Source organism: Drosophila virilis, chromosome 4 (genome assembly GCF_030788295.1).
Source record: "Drosophila virilis strain 15010-1051.87 chromosome 4, Dvir_AGI_RSII-ME, whole genome shotgun sequence".
NCBI classification, from domain to species: domain Eukaryota; kingdom Metazoa; phylum Arthropoda; class Insecta; order Diptera; family Drosophilidae; genus Drosophila; species Drosophila virilis.
In genome coordinates this window covers 20,009,142-20,032,805 of record NC_091546.1, presented here as the reverse complement: position 1 = coordinate 20,032,805, position 23,664 = coordinate 20,009,142, and the positions used below count along the sequence as shown (strand labels likewise).

Genomic DNA, 23,664 nt, shown 5'->3' with positions numbered 1-23,664 from the left:
GAAAATATGAGAAATAATATACTTGTAAGTTCCAGTTGGACAGTTACGAAATGTTTAGATTAGAGCAATGTAACAAATGAATGCAAATTGTACCAAAATAAGTAAAGAACATAATTAAATAAATTTAAGCAGCTTTGCAGTATTAATATTACTAATATGAATACAATTATTACAATTAATAGTAAGTGTTTAGAGTAGGTTGTACCTAATTAGGCAGCTATTTCAAATAAATATTAGTAATATTATTATCATTAGTATTATTGTAATTGTTAGTAGTAGTAAATGTTGAGAGTTTATTAGGCTGTAAAGTTGTTCAGGCTATAAGTTGTTCATATTGGTGATGTTATTAGTATTTTTATTTTATTATTATTATTATTATTATTATTATTATTATTATTAATTTATTATCATTATTTTTATCATTAGCATTATTATTATAATTATTATTAGTATTAGTATTATTATTAATATAATTATTATAGTGGAGTTATACTAGGTAATGTAAATTGTATTCAAAAAAAAGCGACGCCATAATTTAAAGTTTAATTTCTGTTTACTTATATTATTCTGTTGCTTATATTAATTTATGCCTATTATATTCATTGTTATTATTGGTATTTAAATAATTATTATTTCTTTGTCTTATTATTATTTATTGTACATTTCTTACAACTACAAGGCAGAGACTCGGTTTGAACCACCGTATTGGGCTTGCAGCCCCTTTTCAATTGTTTGCTAAATCTTTGAGACGACTTTTTGCTAATAATTGAAGCACCAATATCATCTATAGCATTTAAATAATTTTTGTGTACTAGAATCTTGCGATAGTTAATTTAAAACATATTCATTTCTCGCGTTATATGGAATACTTTCCGCACTCGTTGCACGCTTACTACAAGGACTCACTGTGATCGTTATAAATTTCTTTTCAGCTTGCCAATTCAATTGTAACTTTAGCACTTTTCACAAATCGAAAAGTTTACAAAGCTAATGGCAAACAAAATGCTTAACGTAACGCTGCCAACCGGGCCAAGTAACAAATGAATACTGAATACACAAGATAAGCAACAATAACAACAACAACAACAACAACAACAACAACAAATAGTAGTCGAAAAGGCTGCTGGAAAATCAGCCAAGTGCAAATTTAATGAAAATGGAAATTGTTTTGCAGTCGGGTTGATGATGGCGCAACATGGTTAGTTCGTGATTGGATAGCATCTTCTGTCCGTGTCTATAAAGTATATATTTTGCAGCATACTTCTGGGCAGTTAAGCCCCTTTGTCAACAAACCGAACGCTGTAACTTGGCCCGTTGACAGCGTCTGCGTTTGCGGTCATCAAATGCAGTATATATATATATATATATATAAATAAGTTTATATATAGTCGACTTTTTGGCGCTGGCTGGCGACTAATTTCATGACCACATTTAAAACGTATTGATTTTGTTTATATGTATATGTATGTGCGCATGTTTGTGTGTATTTGTGTATATTTATTTATACGCATGCAGCTTTTAAGCCGCCCGCTTCGCACGCACTGCGCCCGCCATATTACGTATACGCATTGCATTTACACATGACTGCGGGGCACTGAAAGCCATGCAACATACAAAGCAACCCCACACACACACACACACACACAGTCACACATATAGGCTTACATATATATATGTTTTTATACAAGCTGCAGTGCTGCTCTTAATTGACATTATAGCCTACTACTTTATGTGCATACACTTTTGGTAGGCAGTGTGCGACTGGCGACATGTAAATGCGCCTGGCTTGCATGTGTCATGTACTCACACCACCACTGCCTATGTGTGTGTGTGTGTGTGTGTGTGTGTGTGTCAGTGTGTGTGCCTGTGAATGACAAAAGTGTCAGTGTCAACATTAAAAGCGGATTTAAAATCACTCACTCACTGGGCCCTGACGACAGAGTCAGAGCGTAAAAGCCTTTGGCCTCCTCAACCATGCAGCTGACGCGTTGCCTTGCGTTGCGTTAAGGTGCGGCGCGATGCGCCGGGCAGCCAGTAAAAGTTATTGTAAATATTCAAAATGGGCTAAAGTTAAAGTTTGTGCATAATCAAGTAAGCCTATCAATTACCTATGTGGTGCAGAGCTATGCAGTTATGCTATTAAGTTATGGGAATAAGCTTTGTCGAATCCAAACTCATGAACAAATCTTTTGTTAGAACTAAAGTCATGAATATTGAGTTGAATGTTTAAAATATTAAATTTTGATTAGTTAAGTGTAATCTCTGTTGATCATCAGCTGAATTGGACAGATATTGTTTAGCAAATTTAAGACTTAAGCTGATTTAAATCTTTATTAGATGGTTTTCTTGTTAATATTTTTCATTTAAATTTTATTTACTTTAATCTACATTTAAGCGGCTAACAATATGAATATTTGATTAAAATGAATTTGCTAAGCTTACTTAATTTCATTTTGATTTATATGAATAAAATAAAGAAGCCCGAGCGGATTACTTCGATTTTGTGTGAACCTAGCGAAAACTAGCAGCTGTTAAATCTTTACTCTTGTATGCTACATATATTTTCTTATCGTTCATCTCAAAGGTAAACCAGTTTATCAATGAAACGTAACTTTCTTATCGTACTATCAGAAGTGTAAGCCGACAATTTGTCATTCGACTGGCTGATGCCCTGCCTGGGGAGAAGGTGCAGCTCTTGAGCTGACATAAACAATGGCCATTATGAACTATTACGCACTTTACAGTTGCTAAGCCAAAGGCGATGCTCATGCTCTGAACCAACCCAAACCCGATGAGGGAAACACACCCCTCTCGCTCTCTCGCACACCCTCACACACACCCCACTCATTGCCAACCGCATCGAATCAGTTCAAGTGTTTCTTTTTTTCTAATTTCATGGTTTATTTTTTTTTCTGGGCACCCCGCTTGAAGCATTTGGCAATATTTGCCTTATTTACTTTTCATTTGCCTGCCAAACAATCGCATTTTATTTTTATTATCAGCAGACCTATAAAAGATTTATATGTGTGTATATATATTCACTTGCATATCGGTAGCACACTCATTATAATGCCTGCCGAATTTGTGGCCAGGGTTTGCGCTTTTCAGCTTACGAGCTGGCAGCTTGGCCAGAATAACCTGGACAAGACACTCCAACCCCGGCCGGCCCGGCTGATGATCATTCATTTGGGATTTTTGCGTGTCTCGGTCGTGAAGTCGCCGGGCGTGCAGCTCAGCTCTGGGAAATTGGCAGCTGTTTAACATCCGCTTTTCTACACCTATCCCTCTCCCGCAGTCTCATTCAGTTGTTTTCTCGCTCAGTTGCTCTGCCACTTATCATTAATTTTTCTACCGCATTTCTCTGTCTGGCGTTCTGACATTTTTGCCTTTGCCCAGCTCTGGTCTCATTCCTGTTTTGACATAATTGTTTTTGCTTGGCTGCGTTCGTACTTCTGCTTCCTTCTGCCATCTACCCTAATTAATTGATTAGCTTCAGCAAATCGGTCAATATGTTTTCCCGTTTCGTTTCACTACTGTTTCTGTTTTTATTGCTCTACGCTTTGAGGATGCGTAATGAGTTGCTAATTAGATTTGAAGATAGCTGTGCTCTTTTTTTTCCCGCCTATTTATGATGTCCTTCAGCACGCTTGAGAGTTTGGGCAGGTGTGCGAAAGCTGGACTACAACTCTTCACAAGTCAAACGTTACAATCATTTGATTTAAAAATGTTAAAAAATTAATAAATAGTTTGCAAATGTAAATTGAAAATGAAAAGGGTATAATGGTTGTACCACATTGTATGTAACAGGCAGACCCTATAAACTATATATTCTGCGTCAGCATCAATAAACGAGTCGTTTTAGCCATGTCCGTCTATCTGTCAGTCCGTCTTTCCATCCGTTTCTCCATCCATCTCTCCGTGCGTCTATCCACCCGTCTGTCCGTATGTATGAACGCGTCGATCTCCCTACCTATAAGAGCTAGAGACTAATACAAGTTTCTTTCCAATAATCGATAACTTGTACCGCTTACGACAAAAATCGATCTCGAACTTTATTTATTTGAGTAAATCTCTGAGATTTGAAGAACTAGAGCTACCTAATTTGACATAAAGCTTCTACAATAGTGTACACAGATCAGGTATATAGCACATTAAAAAGCAAACAGGCGCGTTGGAAGGTTTAGGGTATAGCTTAGTCGGGCACAATCGGCTGGAGGCACTCTTACTTATTTTTCATTATTTTCGACCAATCCTAGCCTCATGTGGCTGAAAATATACTTTACGATTAAATAATTGCAGTTCTTCCTTTAATAAATATTGAAATTACTTTAATTCTCTCCCCATTAAACGACGCTTTGACATTTCTGCGAGGTATTTTACACCAATCCTAGCCTCAAGTGGCTGCGAGAAAAGAAGGAAAAACGCCGCCAGTCAATTAGCACTGTGCGCGGGGCGACACGACTTTTGCATTTTGCATTCATAACTTTTTCAGCTCAATCAAATCAGTTGGATTTTCATATCAATTTTCTTTGCCGCAACTTTTGTGAGCGACGGCAAACAAAATGGCGTCGCTGCGAGCTGGAAAAGACTTCATTTCCGGTGAAGGCGTGGCGTGGCGTGGGGTGAGATTGATTCAAAAGTGCCGTCAAGGAAAAATTAAAATTGTATAATTTTTGCTTATGCGCGCCCTTAATTTTTTGCCTTTTTCACACGTTTCTTTGTTTGCCCGACGGCTGCGCCAAAAAGAAGCAAAAGAAGCAGAAGCTGAACAACGAAATTGTCGCGTGCAAAGGGTTAGCATGACCCAAGGTTGGGTCGGGGCTTTCAAGTTTTCGAGTCGAAGGCAAGGGTTTACTTTTGCCCCCAACTTTTTTTTTCGCCAACCGCAGTTTTTAAGAGTCGTTCTTTTTCGCCGGCGCCGGGTAAAATGTTGTCGCAAGTTTGCTTGATGCGCCGCTTAACCCGCAGCGTAAAAATTTGATGAGTTTGGCATTTTCTTTAATTGAAATTTGTGATCTTTTGAAAGCTTTGAGACTCACAGACACACAGACACACGCACAGTGGAGCTACTAGTAGTTTCGTGTGGCCGCGGGGGCCGTCAAGTGGCTGCAGTCACTTTGCACAGACGCTCGCTCACACATGCGATTAGCTGCGGATTAAAATGTCACCCCTTTTGCGCTGCGTCACGCACAAGGTAGCAGATAGAAGCGCACAAACAAGCCCACACTTACGCACGCTATAGATACATTTAATTACAAACAAATAAAAGTCATGACAGCAGCCCACACACGCACATGTCAGCCCAGGTCCAGGCCATGGGGCATATGCAACAGTTCACACGACCAGGCCAGGTTCGACTACCAGAGAGCTGCCGTTTTCTATCTTTGCATCTCTCTCTCTCTCTCTCTCTCTCTGCGCATTTTAATAATCGGTTTATTATGCATGTGTGTGTGTGTGTGTGTTGTCCTCAAGAAGCTACTTATACGTAGCCAAGTGTTATTTACTATTTGCTATTTGGTTCGGCAGTTCCAGCCCACACTTCAAAGCAAAGTTCAGCAAAGTAATGCTGGGCGGCCATAAAAAAAAAAAAAACGAAAAAAAAGAAAGAAGAAGAAGAAAGCCACTCTCAAAGTATCTTTGAAATTAACTTTATTTATTTAACTACTTAAAAGCAGATTAACGCAATTACACACTTGAACTGATTTTATGCAAAACAGTTGAACAAACGAAACGCACTCGCAGGCAAACAAAACGAATGCGAAACAAAGGCAAATAGATTGTTCGACAAGATGAAAACGGCTAAATCAGCGAAAAATCTATGGAAAAGCTCAGAAAATCTACAAAATATATATAAAACAAAAAAAAAAAAAGGCAGCATGAAAGGCTTTCTTTGACACGCCGCAGATTAAATAGCCTTAAGCGGATGGCCAAATGATTTTCTATACGATTTTTCCCACAGGAGCCATATAATATTATTTATATATATATATGTTTGAAGTTTGTCTTTGCTGGGTTTAATGACAATTGGCAGCAAATATGTCGCACATGTTAGGAGTAAGTGCCAGGTTTGGTACTGAGAAAAACAAAGTTGTTCATAAAGTAAATTACATACTTTACGGGGTCGAAGATGTTACCTTCTATGCCTTATACATCTTAAGACAAAATTATAATACCCTGTACAAGAGATACAAAGTTTTCCATTCAAGGCTAATAAATGCCAAGTTTGGTCCAGACATGTTGAAAATCTTAAGACATGTCAGCTAAACAGAAAGTCGTTAGCACTAATTTGAAAGGAAATGGACAGACAGAGATACTTTATGGATCCGATAGGTCTCCTTCCTCAAAACATCCGCATGCTACCTTCCCTTATTTTGCACTCATCTCAAAGATATATTTCTTCTTGGATTCATTTTAGCTGTGCAGCACGAGCGCGGTCCACGCAAACCGAAGCTGCATCCGCAGTTGCATCATCATCATCATCATGCGGCCGCTGCGGCTGCAGCGCATCATGCAGCCGCCGCCCACGCCCACCATCACCATCACCATCATCATCACGCACATGCGGCGGCGGCGCATCATGCTGCGGCGGCTGCCGCTGCGGCCGCCGGACTGCATCATCATCATGGCGGCCATTTGCCGGTGTCGCTGGTGACAAATGTCTCGGCCTCGTTCAACTATACGCAGCACATCTCGACGCATGCACCGCCGGCTGGCTTTCATCTGCCGTCGGGCGCACAGCCCCCGCCGACGCATCCACACCAGACGCATGGAGCACATCCGGCACAGCAGGCATCTTCACATGCGACGGCCTTTCATCATCCTGGCCATGGACACGCGCTGGCTCCGCCCAGCGGTCTGCAAAATGGCAATATCAGCAGCAGCGCTGCTGGTGGTGGTGGTGCCTCAGCCGTGGCCATGACCTTTCCGCCCCACCTGCTGCATCACAATCTGATTGCCGAGGCGGCCAGCAAATTGCCTGGCATTACGGCGGCAACGGCAACGGCAGTGGCCGCTGTGGTTTCCACGTCGCCCTATGGCGCCCAGGCAACGTCGGCGGCAATTGGCAGCAACCACAACAACTACTCATCGCCCTCGCCCAGCAATTCCATACAGTCCATATCGAGCATAGGTTCACGTAGTGCCGGAGCTGGTGGCGACGAGGCTGGCAGCCTGAGCCTGGGCAGCGAGAGTCCGCGCGTTAATGTGGAAACGGAGACGCCCTCGCCTTCGGCATCGCCGCCCTTGAGTGCAGGCAGTGTATCGCCGGCGCCCACGTTAACCGATTCACAGAGCCTGGCCGCATCCAGCACATCGCCGCATCCGCAACAGGGCTCGACGCACTGCCTCAGCGAAGCCTCGCATCAGACCAACAATAATGCCACAACGCCGCCCAGCAATGCTGCGCTTCTCATGCACAGCATTCATGTCAACAACAACAACAACAACAATAACAACAGCAATAATAACAACAACAACAATAATAATAATGCTGGCAGCGGCGACAACAACAACAAACAGCTTAGCTACACATCGGGCTCACCCACGCCCACAACACCGACACCGCCACCGGCTCTGCAAACGCCGCGTGCCACCGTCGGCGGCTGCCACGCCTCGAACGGTTTCCTGGAACTGCTGCTCAGTCCGGACAAATGCCAGGAGCTCATCCAGTACCAGGTGCAGCACAACGCCCTGCTCTTCCCATCGCCGCTGCCACAGCAGCTGCTCGACTCGCGCCTGCTCTCCTGGGAAATGCTCCAGGAGACGACGGCGCGTCTTCTGTTCATGGCTGTGCGCTGGGTCAAGTGCCTGATGCCGTTTCAGACATTGTCCAAGAATGATCAGCATCTACTGCTACAGGTACGGGTACGATTTAATTCCTAAACAAAACTATCTCTAAATGTTGATCTAAACAGATATTTTATCGGGATTGCCCGCAGCTTAATAGATGTAGACATTCTCACCAAAAAACTAGCATGATTTAAGCTTTTGGTTTTCTATTCGAGTACGAAACTTGACAGGGGCAAAGCAGGAGAATACCGGCTTGCGAATAATAGTATATATATATTTTAGTTTAAGATTATATGATCTCAAAAAAAAACTAAATTGACTTACCCCATTCTTTGGTCATTATCCCATTTCCAATTCTAGGAGTCGTGGAAGGAGCTTTTTCTGCTTAATCTCGCCCAATGGACCATTCCATTGGATCTGACGCCGATACTTGAATCGCCGCTAATCAAGGAGCGCGTGCTGCAGGATGAGGCGACCCAAATGGAAATGAAGACCATACAGGAGATACTCTGTCGATTTCGCCAGATCACGCCCGACGGCAGCGAAGTGGGCTGCATGAAGGCGATTGCATTGTTCGCACCGGAAACAGCCGGCCTGTGCGATGTGCAGCCCGTGGAGATGCTGCAGGATCAGGCGCAGTGCATACTGTCCGATCATGTCCGACTGCGATATCCAAGGCAGGCGACACGCTTCGGCCGGCTGCTGCTGTTGTTACCCTCACTGCGCACAATACGGGCGGCGACCATTGAGGCGCTCTTCTTCAAGGAGACTATCGGCAATGTGCCGATAGCGCGACTATTGCGCGATATGTACACCATGGAACCGGCCCAGGTGGACAAATAGATGGCGCTTGGGCGTGGCATGCTACCGAATGTTATCAAAATCGATGCGCGCAGCATTTAAGCGGCAACAATTTTTGTCACACTTGCAAAAATATTTGTGCTCCAACTAAAAAAAAAAAAAAGTTGAATAAGAAAAATTGATAAAAAAAAGACGATAAAAAATAAAAGTAAAAAATGTTGCTAACTCGACGCGACTGCAGCTGTGACAATTCACAGCGCAGAGCGTTCATGTAATAGATACATTGCCACGCCCCTTTCCCGCCTCCTCCATCCCACAGGCGCCGCTGGCTGCTTTGCACGTTGATTTATAGCTCTGTTCGCGAGTTATTCGCTTCTCTTTCTTTTTTTCTAAAATTTTATATATATATATATTTTTTTCGTGTGTCTCCTCTTCACTTTATTTATCTTTCATTCGACGTTTTGTCGTCGCTTTTCTAAAAATTGCTCATGTTATTTCAGTTGCCTGGCAAGCAGGCGACCTGCCAGCCCCCCCTCCAGCCCCAAGCACCCTTGACCTGCTGCAGCAACAAGCCTCATTCCATGCTTAGCTAGTTTCTTTTTTTGCGCTCTCTCTCTCCACTTTTACCATTTTCACGTTTTGGCTTTATTATACCCTGCCAGGGAGTAATACAGTAATGGAAAGTATCTTCATATGGCCTGCTTTAAGTTGAACAATCATTTCTAACTGCAAAACAGTTTAAATGTTTTTCACCATATACCAAATTTGGTATTTAAATTATTTCAAATATTTCACTTTATTAAAATGCCTAAAAATTGATTTAGAAAAAAAGAACTTTTAAAGCTTTAGCCTTTTGCTTTTACATATGCATAAATTTCCATTTCAAAGCTCTAAACATTTCAGAAAGACAGTGAACATGGAGTTTCCTTATGAAGAAGCACAACTGTTAGTACAGGGTATCTCTATTTCGACTGAATCACGCTTACTGCTACCAGTTATATATTATTTTAGACTCATGCTCTGATGCACCTTCACATTCGCTAGCCATCTTTTCCATTTCGAATTTATCGATGGTTAAAGACTTTAAAAAAAAGTAGTTGAAGCATAGCTCGAAGCTTATAACAGATTGAGTTGCGATTTGATATATTTGGGATTATCTAATCTACCAAAATCTAAAAATAAATTATACTAAAATATTAAGCTTTTTGCTTTGGTTTGTGCGCAGATATCAAATCCAAACTTATTCTCTGCAAATTTCTAATAGATCGGACAACGAACACCGAGTTTCTTAAAGAATGAGGCTTAGCAACGAAGAAGCACAGCTGCTGTTACAGGGTATCTCTGTCTCTGCTTTCAATTACTTTGTTTGGCTTTCAAATTGTCTCTGCGTAATATTGATGGCCCGATGTACCCAAACATACCCTAACCATCTTCGTTTCACCTTTCAATTTGATTGTCCTCTGTATATCATTCCATTTCCCATTTCATAAATTTGCTGCTGCTCTCCTTTATGAAATTTTCCAGTCTTTTTTTTATTATTAATTCGTTGTTACGTTTGCTGCCAGCGTGTTTAGAAATCGTGGAAAATGAAAAAATAATATTGCCGCAGGTCAAGCGCCCAAATGTATGCTCAATATTTTGTCTCTGTTACCTTTTGCACATTTGTTGGTTTAATTTTACAGTTAGTTATACATACCTATACATATTTATAAATAAATATTTAAGAGCGAATGTAACAAATATAGCATAAATATTGGTGCCAGCTTTGTTTATCAATTATTAAATGCCAAATGCTTTATAATTGATTTTTGCCAAACGAAATTTGTAAAATGGTATTTTCATTGACAACAGAAAATGCACAGAAGATATAACAAATACACGCATAAAAAAAAAAGGTAAAAGAAAAAACTAGTTATACAATAATAGTTGGAAATAGTATGTAAATCGCAACAGCTGTTGACCCCAGCGAATATATGCAATTTAATTATTATGTACACAAAAATATTTAAATAAATTTAAATATGATACAAACATTGAGAATGCAATTTTATCATTTCTTCTCGGAAAGGATTTTAGCGAAATTAAGTGTTGAAAAGCGTCGAAAGTGGGTTTATTTCATGTAAGTCCTATTAACATTTTAGTGTGCGAATTAATAAGAATTATTTGAAGGCTGAGTTAGGTCTTTTAATGGGCTTAAATACTCTTTAGCTGAGCCGGGTATACACGACTGTATTTATAACATATTTGATAACTTCAGCTTAAAACAGACGAATGGAGCACAAAATCAAAATATGTTTTCAGTTTATGAACAGAGCATAAGCAATTCCCTTTTTTATTCACCCTTATTTTCAGAAATCCATAAGTGGAAGCACTCTAACTACAATTACTTGCTGTTCTATATTTAATTACTTTCTGATATATAGATTAGTGCTTGAAAAATATATTTAGTAATTTATTTAAAGGCACTTCTCAATAGCCAACGGATAGGATAGGATTAATATTCAGAATAATTTGTATTATTTAAAGTTTATTAAAATCCTTTGTAGACAGAACATTTTGGCATGTATCAACACAATTATCTACGCATCTTCAATTCCCTGTTCGTGGATATTGCAAAGATTACAATAAGATGTACCCCTAGTAAAATTGTTGCTTTTGAGAACTTTCTGACCAATCCCTGCTAGAAGTAGGGGCATAGCTTCCTGGACAGACTATAAATATTCGTCACTGGGTTGTTAATTTCCCAAAACTATCTCCTTACCTCATCTACGCAATATTCTTTATCCTAGTACAAATTACTTTAAGTTTTAATAAGTTTATCTCCTATTAAAACCTTTCTTCTAAGCTACGAAAAGCCGACCGGACAGACAAATAAATACCTTCATCGTGTCGGTGATGCTTCTGGCTTGTAATTGATCTCTTCTGAAGTATAAAATGTTACTATTAACAAATAAATAAATAAATAAAATATACACATGTATGGACATTTTCTTTGATTAAGCACCAAGTTTGGGCCAGAAATTGTTCACTTCGAATTTTAATTCAGAAAACAAAAAGACTTTAATTAATCTTTGCTCTGCACTTTGGACCGACAACTTATTTATAAGTGTATTTATTTATAAATGAAAAAAAAAGAACTAGATAATTATGAGTGCAATCCTTATGCATGCTTTATGGGCATAGCTTACCCTTAGATATATGCCCGTCCCACCTAACTCCGTCTACTACTGCGGCTGTTGCCTGTCGCGTAATGCACTGAAAGAACTTTACCAAAAAACATGCAAATTTCGTTGGCACTAAACAAATAACAGGCGGGCCCGAACAAACCAAGCAAACCAAAGCAATTTGTGTTAATGGAAGTAACAAGAGCACAAAAAAAAGGCAATTAAAACAATTAAGTGACGCGTTTCTTTGGGCCACACTATTTGCCAAGTGAAAATGTAACAAAAAAAAAAATAAAGAAAAAAAAGAAACAAAATCCGTAAAAAGGAAACCAAAAATGATGGCATTAAAAAATGTGCCAAAACATTTCATTTTGAGAGCCAAGCGAGCAACGCAAATACGAATAAAAAATGTAAATCATAAAAATAAAAATAATAAAAAAAAAAACAAAAAAAAAAATAAAATAAAATGAATATTGTATAAAAATCCGCAATTTGTATGCTGTCGCATATTCTTGTGTAATGCTTGAGCATTGTCCAAAGGCCGTTGGGCGTTGCTGGGCGGTTGGGGGCGTGGCTGTAATTGTATATGCTGTCATAAATACATGGAACGACTGAATGCTTTGATAAAGGACATGTGCTGCGGCTCTATTATTGATGCCAGCTTGTCTTGGGCTGTCATCAAAGGACGTGCCATTGTTTGAACCGAATGTCTTGGCAAAAGGTAAGACATTTGCTTATTTTACATACACCATCTGGCAAATGCCTTTGGGGACATTTCAATACCAACAACACGCCCCCCTCCTCCCCATGGCATAGATGGTGTCCAGAACGTACCGCACACAGACCGCTGGACATGTTGCATCTACTATACCCTTTTGGCAAAAACTTTCGTTGTCGTTCGTTTCTTTTCAACACTTTTTACTTGGCCATGGGCAATACATCTTGGACCACAAAACACAAAATCGTCTTAAGTATTTTGTGTGGTTTAAATAAAATAAAAATAATAAAAACCATCTCTTGCCATGCCTGTCTCTGTGTGTGTGTGTGTGGGTGTCTGCATAAAGGGATAAGCATAGAACATCCGCTTAACGTTGTGTATTTTCTTCGCTTAGTCTTGTCTTGGCATTCAATTTGGGTCTCGTTTTGCGTAAATGATTTTATTTCATTCTTTTGTGGCTTGGTGTAAAATTTTGATATACTATTATTCTATGCCCAGATCCAATGTCCGTCATTGTTTTTTATGGACACTCTCACACACACACACACACACACACACACACATTGCACAACAATCGCATACCCTTACATGCCCCATCCAAACCCCACTCACACATCATCTTTGCCATCATCATCAGCCGCATGACATGGCCAAAAGGTGGCGGCTGCTGCATATTGGATATGGATGTGCATGCCCCGGCCATCCGATGGCTATGTGAATTCTGCCACTTGTTGTCGTCCATCTGTATGTGTGTGCGTGTGTGTGGGCAAAAGGATTGATGTGCGCGTCACATGGTAATTTGGGCGTGGGCATAGAAATTGCTCATACGCCTAGTGAGGCATAGGCAAGGCATTGTATCTGAGTGATTTAAAGAAATAAAATTTCTACAGTTGTAAGCAGGGACTTTGTCCAGCTAAGCCGCAGATTTCGTGCATAAGATAATGTCCATTGGAATCCTAAATAATTCATCCGAATTCCATCTCAGGCCAATGTGCCTAATCAGGCGAAGGCCTAATCAGTGCAATCAAAGTACGAATATTTTTATTTATTTTTTTGCAAAGTTCACTTTTAATGTGATTATTTATAAAATACAGCATTTATATCTGCGCTGGAACTAATTACTTGCAATACTTTTCACCCGTAAAATGTCTGGAAGCAAGCAAAACTTTTGATTAACTAGAAATGAGCACGAAAAATAGTTTTATAATTGATGTACAGAGCATGAAACTTTCGTATGTTATTTGCAATTTTCCATTCTCAGCAAATAGAGCACAGATCAAGTTTGTAAAATCAAGAACTAAATCTCTATATAAAGATATATATAAAAGAAATAGACAGCACCATTTCCGCTCATTTATGCTACTTTTTAATGCAATGCATTTGGCAAGGAGAAGCACACAAAATTAAGGGATGGATAGGTGAGTGGGCGATAATCGTGATTGCCATGCTGCACAAAATCACATTGCGAGCTGCTGTTGCTGTTGCTGTTGCTGTTGCTGCTGCCATGGAAACAAGCCAATCCGCACGCCACACCAGAAACAGAACCAGAAGCAGAACCAGAATAGACACTGACTGGGACTCAGACACTGAGACCTAAAGCAGGAGCAAGTCAGGCCACGAGCATAACGTGCAACTTTCCAGCTTTCGCCGCAATCAATTTTACGGGTGCACAACAACAGCAACAACAAGAATTAGAGCAACCCCGTGCAGAGAAACCAACCCAAGCCCTAGCCCAAAAAACCAAAAACCGAAAACAGAAAACCCAAGCCCAAACCAACTCGATGCGACACGATTCAACCACATCCACACATATGAAGGGCCAAACGGCGTTAGACACGCGACACGAACATCGCCCAGCACGTGGTCCAGCTCACATGAAGGTATTAACGCGTAACAACATCGCTGCATGATTAACCTCCTCCATTGGGATGTGCCCGGCAAACGGGCATTGCCTATGTGTGGGCGTGCCAGTGGTCAGCCATGACTCTGCGGGGCTAGCTTTAGCCATGTACTAGTCGGAGCTTAACGTCGAGCACCTATGACTTTGGCGACAACAGTTACACAGCTAATCACCTGACGCCTCCTCAGCCAACAACGAGAAAAACGGCATCAGTTCAATGCCCAGAAAAACTGAAAGGTCAACATCTACTAAGCAAGTCCGAAGTGTCTATGTTCTCTCCTCATGTTAAACCTTATATGAAAGAATATTACTTGTCAAAGGCTTCAAAAACAAAACGAATGTTCAACTATAATATGGAACCTGAAGGAATATGTTAAATACGTTATAGTATACAAAATGTGTCTTAAGTAGGAGGGAAAAAGACATTAGGAGTTACCAAATATAATTTAAAGTCCTTGAACAATTTTATTTATTAAAGAATAAATATTTTCCAAGAAAGAAGACAAAAAATTATTTATACTCGTTGATTAAAGAAATTGTTTGCAGCTTCATATTGAAATCAACAGTTGGAACGGATGCATCACCCAGTTATAAAATACCAACGTAAGCCCCTTCTATACGAATGTAAGCCGTGGATTAACATGCATGAGTTCTAAGACTGAGACCCTAAGAGCGATACTGTCGCTGGTCGAATAGGCAATTATATAAGCGATGTTATGAGATTTAAAAAAGGTCCTCATTGATCGCAGAGAGTCCGCCGATTGTCAGCAGGAGCAGCTAACTTACACATCCCATTCTGTTCGTCTTCGTGTCCACATATGTTTGATAATACGATTATTTGAATAATGGTAAAAATTTTTCATTTTTATTAACTTTATAGCAGTAAATAATTTGTTAAGTTGTGTAACATGTGACCAAAACCGTAAAACACATACGTAAGCAAATGTCAAAAATGTTAATAAGCAAATTTGAATTTCGCGCGCAGTTAACAGTGGGTTAACAGCATGTAACTCAACAGTTCATTTGAGCATAAGGGAGTCTGGCAAATAACCATACAAAATTATGATTTAAATATATTTAAACTTATTTCTATTGTCGGAATTGAAAAAAACTAATTTGCACATTATATTTTTAAATTTATTAAAATTGGCATCAATTGCAACGAAAAAAAAAACGATAGCAAATCAGCTGTTCAATGTAAAATCAAAACAAAACATAAACAATGGAAATCTATGCTCATAAATAAGGCAAATTCAGCAGAAATCTCTTGGAGAATATAATTTTTAAATATTCTGGCGGGATTCTCTTAGAAATTTACTTTTCTTCCAAAACAATTGTTAAACGATTTCATAATAAGCTAATTGTTATATGATTTCATAATAAGCTTATGATTCGCTTATTTCCGAATCAAAACTAAACTTAAAATATTTATTTGAAATATGCCAATTGATGCGTAACATTCGATTTCTCGATACACACTATCGCATGGCAATCAATAATGTTATCGATATGTGTATCGTTTCGTACACTTGCAAATACGCGTTTACTGAATAGTATTTATTAAATGTGCCGTGGTTTCGACGTGTCAGTTCGTAGTAAATAATTCGCTGTGCTAGTCGCATATACCAAGAGTCTGACACGCGTACAAATCAATCGACAGAGTTGAAAACACTTTGCCATACAACAGCAGCAACAACGAAAACAACAACAATTAATACAGCAGCATGGCGGAAAAAGTAAATGTTTGCATCGTGGGCTCTGGCAACTGGTGAGTGCATTAAGAGCATTAATAATGTCATTAGTTATATAATAATTGCATATTGCACCTTGGCATTTTGAACCTGGTGCAGGGGTTCGGCCATAGCGAAAATCGTGGGCGCCAATGCGGCCGCGCTGCCCGAGTTTGAGGAGCGCGTCACAATGTTTGTCTACGAGGAGATGATTGATGGCAAGAAGTTAACGGAAATTATCAATGAAACGCACGAGAATGTTAAATACCTGAAGGGACACAAACTGCCAACAAATGTGGTGAGTACAAAAAAGCGCAATGTCATGCATAACTGTGGCGGCTAACTGTTAATTAAAATCATCAACATAAAGAAAAAGGTGTGAAAACAAAAAAAAAAAAAAAAAAAACAAACCGCCGCCGCTTCTGTTATGCAATATGCGTATTAGTTTTAGTGCAATTATTAACAAGTGCAGCGACGGCTGCTGCCCCTTACATAAAAGACGCCGCTGCCTTGATCTTGGCCATCGTATTTACGTCAAATTATCTAATCAGACGAATGCGCGGACGGACATACTGACGGGACATGCACATACAGCTATTTTTACAACTCACCTCGCGCACTCACACACTCTCTCGCTCTCACACACTCTTGGCCAACGCTGCACTTTTTGTTTTTTTTTTTTTTTTTTTTTTTTTGGTCAGGGCCAAAAACAACAACAACAAAAAGTTTCGCCTTGCTCTGACGTCTGCACACAAACGAAACCTTCTGCCAAGCTGGCAGTGACAGTTCTGCCGCTGTGTCTTTGACGTAGGTCAAGGCCGGCTTGACGTGTGCGCGCCTCGCACTCTCTTATGTATTCTCTCTTAATTGCTCTGCCTAAGAGAAACATATGTACAGCAATTGTGACAGTTAGACAGATCAATGTTTTGCCGTAATACATTTATACGGAAATATTTCACATGCATTACATAACAATTTGCACAGCTGAACTGATAAGAGCACTGTTGACTGTTTGTATTCGCTTGATTATAGATAAGCCGCTTTGTTAGCGGGTCATGTTAAACACGCTATTTTAGTTGTTTCGATAAAGTACCGACTAATAAATATGTAATGGCCTGTACTACATATCGATTCGGTTTGAAAGGTAACAATACGTTTTGCGGCTGTTCAGTTCGTATATATTGCCAATTACAACTAACTCTGACTATTGACAACGTCTAGATTTGTTCGGATAAAATATGTTTATTTATGAATTAAATGGAAATTTTCCATTAGAGCTAATTTATCAGTAGAATTTGTAGGATTTCGACTAGAACAGCTGTCACTGCAGCATTGATAAAAGAGAAAAACAAATTAAATCGTTTCTATGTCTGTTCCTATTGTGTTTCTATATATTTGTATGCCAGCGCGACTATATATATATATATACATGTATACCTTAATTTATATAGCTATGCTTTTTGGCAAACTTTCAATAGTGAAAGCAAAAACAAAAACTGATTTTTTTATTAAAAATGTCAAAATTGCAGGCAAATATGCAAAGCATTTCTCAAATCAAAAGTTAAACGGCTTGAAAATGTTTTCTTTTTTTTTCTAGTCGCCTATTAAGGGAAATAGTAGAAAATCAAGTAAAATATTGTAGCGAAAAATGATTGTGTTTTCTGATAACAATTTGTTTGTTTTCTCATCTATTTTTATGCCCCAATACTTTTGACATGTTCTAGCTTATAACAATATATATATATATATATGGAATGATGATTTGGGCAAATATAAATTTAAATAGAAATTTTAATTCCGCATCAAAATACAATATTTTTCTCATATAAATACACAAATATTCAGTCTATCTAGTCTAGTCTATTAACTCAATTAATTTGCTTAATATGGTTGAAAAACAGTTTACATTATAATTATGCACATGATTAGAGATGGGTTAAGCAATTATTTATTTGACTTTAAGCGCAATTAGGGTTTTGCACAGTTGATTATCAACAACAAGTGCAAATGCTGAACTTTTTACAGGCAAACGAATTGATGAAATGCATTTGGTTCCAACCTATTAAACTTTGTGCTTGTCGCTTTAGTTATGGAAAATGTTTTTGCAATAACAAAAAAAAAGCAAATATTGCCTGATTTATACCCTAAAATTGGGTATAATGTTACGGTGCAAATGTATGTAACAGGCGAATAGAATATATATATATATATTTGATGGGGAAAACAAGCAGAGCCATAATACAAAGGCTAAAAACAAGCCTAACTCGGCAGCTATAAAAGATAAGACATACTATATTTGATATTTAATCTCACGTACACAAACAAGAAATATGCAACATGTTGTATATTGTTGACATATTTAAGTACTGAAAATCTCGTTAGGATCTGACTATAAACAGCGAAGTTATTAAAGAACGCAGTTTTCTATATTAGATAAGGCTAAGAAAAGAAGAAGCACAGCCACAACATATGTTCGCTAGACTTGGGCACGCTTGTTAAAAGTAATTAGCTTTCTTTTTAGATTGTTTAATATGCATTAATTTTAAAGTCCAAATATTAGCAGAGTTTTTTGGTCAAAAACTTGTTTTCTTATCTACAGCGAATATAAATCGCAAAAAAAAAGACACAATATGCGAGATAGATATCTCGCTTGAACTTTAAACCATAAGTGTAAGCCTTATAAACAGGTTTCCAACACAAGCCGATGGCTAATTAATTCAAATGAGCGTTAGAGAGAGAGAGACAAGCCTCTAAATATGGAAAACACGTGCATTTCAAGTGATTTTCGTAGAGATTTCAAAGTTTCCTTCATTCAACCTTGAGCTCTGTGTTTGGTTTGTTCTATTGGCCGCTTATCAGAGTAACTATGGCCGCTTATCGGAACATTCGCTTGGCGTTTTTATTATTGATGCACACACACACACACACACAAACACCTTTCGCATTTAATTTTTTTAAAGTTTTCTCTCTCTCTCTCTCTGGTTTTCTTTATAGGTTGCTGTACCTGATCTGGTTGAGGCTGCCAAGAATGCCGATATACTAATCTTTGTGGTGCCACATCAATTTATACCAAATTTCTGCAAGCAATTGCTGGGCAAGATCAAGCCAAATGCCATTGCCATATCCCTGATCAAGGGCTTCGATAAGGCCGAGGGCGGCGGCATTGATCTGATATCGCACATTATTACCCGCCATTTGAAGGTAAGCCCCAAATTGAGAAGATGTTCTTATGCAATCGTTAGCTAATGTTGATTCTATTATCTACAATCAGATACCATGCGCCGTGCTGATGGGCGCTAATCTGGCCAACGAGGTGGCCGAGGGCAACTTTTGCGAGACGACAATCGGCTGCACGGACAAAAAGTACGGCAAGGTGCTGCGTGATCTCTTCCAGGCAAATCATTTTCGTGTCGTGGTCGTTGAGGATGCCGATGCCGTTGAGGTTTGCGGCGCCCTGAAGAACATTGTGGCCTGTGGTGCGGGCTTTGTCGATGGTCTCAAGCTGGGCGATAATACTAAGGCAGCGGTCATTCGTTTGGGTCTCATGGAAATGATACGCTTTGTCGATGTCTTCTATCCGGGCAGCAAATTGTCCACATTCTTTGAGAGCTGCGGTGTTGCGGATCTCATCACGACATGTTACGGTGAGGCCGCGCGCGAATACAGTTGATATGAATGCACATCTTTAATTCATGTGCAAACATTTTCCAGGTGGTCGCAATCGTCGTGTCTCAGAGGCTTTTGTCACATCGGGCAAGACAATCGAAGATCTGGAGAAAGAGATGCTCAATGGCCAAAAATTGCAGGGCCCGCCCACTGCCGAGGAGGTTAACTATATGTTGAAAAACAAAGGCCTGGAGGATAAGTGCGTGCCACTTTGTATATCCAAACTAAAATCGTATTTAACAAATTGTTTATATTTATATACTTGCAGATTCCCATTGTTCACCGCCATACACAAAATTTGCACAAATCAGCTTAAGCCTAAAGATTTAATCGATTGCATACGCAATCATCCCGAGCATATGTAAGTGTTGAGTTTTTGTTTCTTGTTTTGCTTTTTGCACAGCTGCACATGATATCTCCAAGAGTTCCGTATTACTTTCCCGTAAATCCCTTCCTGTCTATGCCTACGTCCCACACACACACGAACCCACAACCTTTTGAGTTTTTCCGTATTTTGTGTTTAATTTGCAATTTTATTTCCCTTCTTGTAACAACCAATTTATGTTAATTAATTGTTTTTAGTTATGCCTATTTAAATTTAGTTTTGTGCACTCCTCAATAACTTTTAGCATGTTTTGTTGATTTAATATATACTTCTGATTAAGTTAACAATTTAATATAACAAAATATGAACAATAAAACTCGAAAACAAAATTCTAAATTATCAAATTGTAATATACTTTCAAAAAAAAAGTTTTTAATAATATATATATTTTTCTTTTAGAAATTATCGCTCATTCCCAATTCCCCCTTCATAATAGCTCATACATATTAAACCCTACATCTAATCCCAATCCAACTAATAGATCCTGCATATCATGTACATTTCTAAAAACAAGCAAAAACAATCAACGACTTTTATGTTTCATCAACAAAACAATTTGTTTTCTTCTCTTCTTTTTTATATGATTTCTCATAGGGATACGTTCATCATGCCGTCGCCAAAACTCTAAACTGTGTTAAACCAAAACAAAAAAATGTTCTAAAAGTTTAATTCGATTGTAAATACTATTTGTTTATATATCAAGTCAAGTCAAGTCAAGTCCAGTCATACACACACAAAATATTATCATGCACATCCACACACGCATTTGCAACCGATACGTATTCGAAAATCGTTTCCTTCGCCAAGCTCAACACGCATTTTATAATACAACTCGATTCTTTTTAAAATGGTTTTCAAAAACCAATGTATGTGTTCATAGGTGAAAATGTCAGTGTCATATTTGTTAAACCAAAATCAGTTTTGTTAAACACGAATAAAGTATTTAAATAATGTTTTTGTTCTGTACATATCAAAAGAAAAACGCATAATTAGCATTAAAAAAAACATACTTATTTTTGAAATGAAACATATTTTTTGAAGAAATTGGCAGCTATACAAATCGGCAGCGAGCAGTACGTATCAAAATTTGATATACTTATTATTAATTGAATTTTACGTTATTTGTTTAACTCACGTTTGTATTTGAATGCAATTTGAAATGTTACGCTTATTAAAGCCAAGCACTTTTATAAATAATGAGTTTTGTTTTCTATTCCGCAGGCAAACTTTGTAAAATATATATTAAAACACAAATTTCTAAACGTTTTTATGCACAAAAAACAAAAAAACCAAAAAAAAAACCAAACACAAGCAAATAGTCATTTTTTTTAGCACACATTTTAAAATCCTCAATACGCCAGCCAACGACAAGAATGGCATATACATAGGTTGTTAATTTATTGTTAAAATCCAACGCATATCCAGCGAACCACAGAAACGAACAAAAACCAATCTTGAAGTCTGCTTTTTGTTTTAACTTAGTTTATAAACGATAAATTAGCAAATGAAATTGTGCGCATGTACCTAAAGACAATTGTAAATCAATTTTACAATTACAATTAAAAACAACAGAAGAGGCGTAATAAACGGAACAACAATGGTTTAATTTAAAAATTAAAAACTTAGACATACGGAATTTTATTTGCATTAGTTAATTCTACTGCAATCTAAAGTCGTAAATAAAATGTAAAATAAAAATGTGTTGAATAAATAAAAGACAAAACAAGTACTCTGCATTTATTTTGTAATAGATTTTATAAAGGCTGCAGGGAGTGTTTGAACCGAACCGACTTGATCTTAAAAGTTTGTCAAAAATTTAACTATACAAAATAAATTATTTAAAAAAATGCTTACAAATATGCATATCAAGTTTTGAATCCAAGCTGGGCTTGGAGTTGTGGAAAATCGGGTTCTGTAGCCCCAAGGCGAGAAAATGCCTCGCACCTGCTTGTCGCTTTAGTTATGGAAAATGTTTTTGCAATAACAAAAAAAAAGCAAATATTGCCTGATTTATGCCCTAAAATTGGGTATAATGTTACGGTGCAAATGTATGTAACAGGCGAATAGAATATATATATATATATTTGATGGGGAAAACAAGCAGAGCCATAATACAAAGGCTAAAAAAAAGCCTAACTCGGCAGCTATAAAAGATAAGACATACTATATTTGATATTTAATCTCACGTACACAAACAAGAAATATGCAACATGTTGTATATTGTTGACATATTTAAGTACTGAAAATCTCGTTAGGATCTGGCTATAAACAGCGAAGTTATTAAAGAACGCAGTTTTCTATATTAGATAAGGCTAAGAAAAGAAGAAGCACAGCCACAACATATGTTCGCTAGACTTGGGCACGCTTGTTAAAAGTAATTAGCTTTCTTTTTAGATTGTTTAATATGCATTAATTTTAAAGTCCAAATATTAGCAGAGTTTTTTGGTCAAAAACTTGTTTTCTTATCTACAGCGAATATAAATCGCAAAAAAAAGACACAATATGCGAGATAGATATCTCGCTTGAACTTTAAACCATAAGTGTAAGCCTTATAAACAGGTTTCCAACACAAGCCGATGGCTAATTAATTCAAATGAGCGTTAGAGAGAGAGAGACAAGCCTCTAAATATGGAAAACACGTGCATTTCAAGTGATTTTCGTAGAGATTTCAAAGTTTCCTTCATTCAACCTTGAGCTCTGTGTTTGGTTTGTTCTATTGGCCGCTTATCAGAGTAACTATGGCCGCTTATCGGAACATTCGCTTGTCGTTTTTATTATTGATGCACACACACACACACACAAACACCTTTCGCATTTAATTTGTTAAAGTGGTCTCCCTCTCTCTCTTTATAGGTTGCTGTACCTGATCTGGTTGAGGCTGCCAAGAATGCCGATATACTAATCTTTGTGGTGCCACATCAATTTATACCAAATTTCTGCAAGCAATTGCTGGGCAAGATCAAGCCAAATGCCATTGCCATATCCCTGATCAAGGGCTTCGATAAGGCCGAGGGCGGCGGCATTGATCTGATATCGCACATTATTACCCGCCATTTGAAGGTAAGCCCCAAATTGAGAAGATGTTCTTATGCAATCGTTAGCTAATGTTGATTCTATTATCTACAATCAGATACCATGCGCCGTGCTGATGGGCGCTAATCTGGCCAACGAGGTGGCCGAGGGCAACTTTTGCGAGACGACAATCGGCTGCACGGACAAAAAGTACGGCAAGGTGCTGCGTGATCTCTTCCAGGCGAATCATTTTCGTGTCGTGGTCGTTGAGGATGCCGATGCCGTTGAGGTTTGCGGTGCCCTGAAGAACATTGTGGCCTGTGGTGCGGGCTTTGTCGATGGTCTCAAGCTGGGCGATAATACTAAGGCAGCGGTCATTCGTTTGGGTCTCATGGAAATGATACGCTTTGTCGATGTCTTCTATCCGGGCAGCAAATTGTCCACATTCTTTGAGAGCTGCGGTGTTGCGGATCTCATCACGACATGTTACGGTGAGGCCG

The 23,664-nt window shown here is 38.5% G+C and overlaps 4 protein-coding genes across 5 annotated transcripts in view; 3 read left to right on the top strand and 1 right to left on the bottom strand.

The window, feature by feature from the left end:
• The window catches only part of dsf (nuclear receptor dissatisfaction), a 13,085-nt gene extending 4,454 nt beyond the window's left edge, over positions 1–8,631 (top strand). The window contains exons 4-5 of the mRNA XM_070208946.1: positions 6,416–7,857; positions 8,149–8,631. Coding sequence (XP_070065047.1) covers positions 6,416–7,857; positions 8,149–8,631 — 1,925 coding nt within the window. The remainder of the gene's footprint in view (positions 1–6,415; positions 7,858–8,148) is intronic.
• LOC6629025 (uncharacterized) overlaps positions 8,597–23,664 on the bottom strand; it is a 27,412-nt gene continuing 12,344 nt past the window's right edge. Inside the window, exon 2 of the mRNA XM_032437607.2 lies at positions 8,597–8,736. The gene's annotated coding sequence lies outside the window, so the exon portion shown is untranslated. The remainder of the gene's footprint in view (positions 8,737–23,664) is intronic.
• On the top strand, positions 15,942–21,777 carry LOC6629022 (glycerol-3-phosphate dehydrogenase [NAD(+)], cytoplasmic-like). 2 transcript variants are annotated; one of them, XM_015172685.3, is made up of 7 exons: positions 15,942–16,139; positions 16,222–16,399; positions 19,096–19,302; positions 19,373–19,745; positions 19,813–19,966; positions 20,036–20,128; positions 21,374–21,777. In XM_015172685.3, exons 1-7 carry the CDS (start codon positions 16,096–16,098, stop codon positions 21,384–21,386), a joined length of 1,062 nt encoding a protein of 353 aa, XP_015028171.1. In that variant the 5' UTR covers positions 15,942–16,095; the 3' UTR covers positions 21,387–21,777. The 2 variants fall into 2 exon arrangements, with proteins under 2 accessions (XP_015028171.1, XP_002051368.1); XM_002051332.4 differs by lacking the exon at positions 21,374–21,777 and adding an exon at positions 20,747–21,349.
• LOC6627491 (glycerol-3-phosphate dehydrogenase [NAD(+)], cytoplasmic-like) overlaps positions 23,006–23,664 on the top strand; it is a 1,037-nt gene continuing 378 nt past the window's right edge. The window contains exons 1-2 of the mRNA XM_032437709.2: positions 23,006–23,212; positions 23,283–23,655. Coding sequence (XP_032293600.2) covers positions 23,301–23,655 — 355 coding nt within the window. The 5' untranslated portion in view covers positions 23,006–23,212; positions 23,283–23,300. The remainder of the gene's footprint in view (positions 23,213–23,282; positions 23,656–23,664) is intronic.

Coding starts and splice junctions, on each gene's coding strand:
- LOC6629022 (XM_002051332.4), top strand. CDS start 16,096: ATGGCGGAAAAAGTAAATGTTTGCATCGTGGGCTCTGGCAACTG. Junction 16,140..16,221: donor ATCGTGGGCTCTGGCAACTG/GTGAGTGCATTA, acceptor AACCTGGTGCAG/GGGTTCGGCCATAGCGAAAA. Junction 20,129..20,746: donor CGCAATCATCCCGAGCATAT/GTAAGTGTTGAG, acceptor GATTTCTCATAG/GGATACGTTCATCATGCCGT.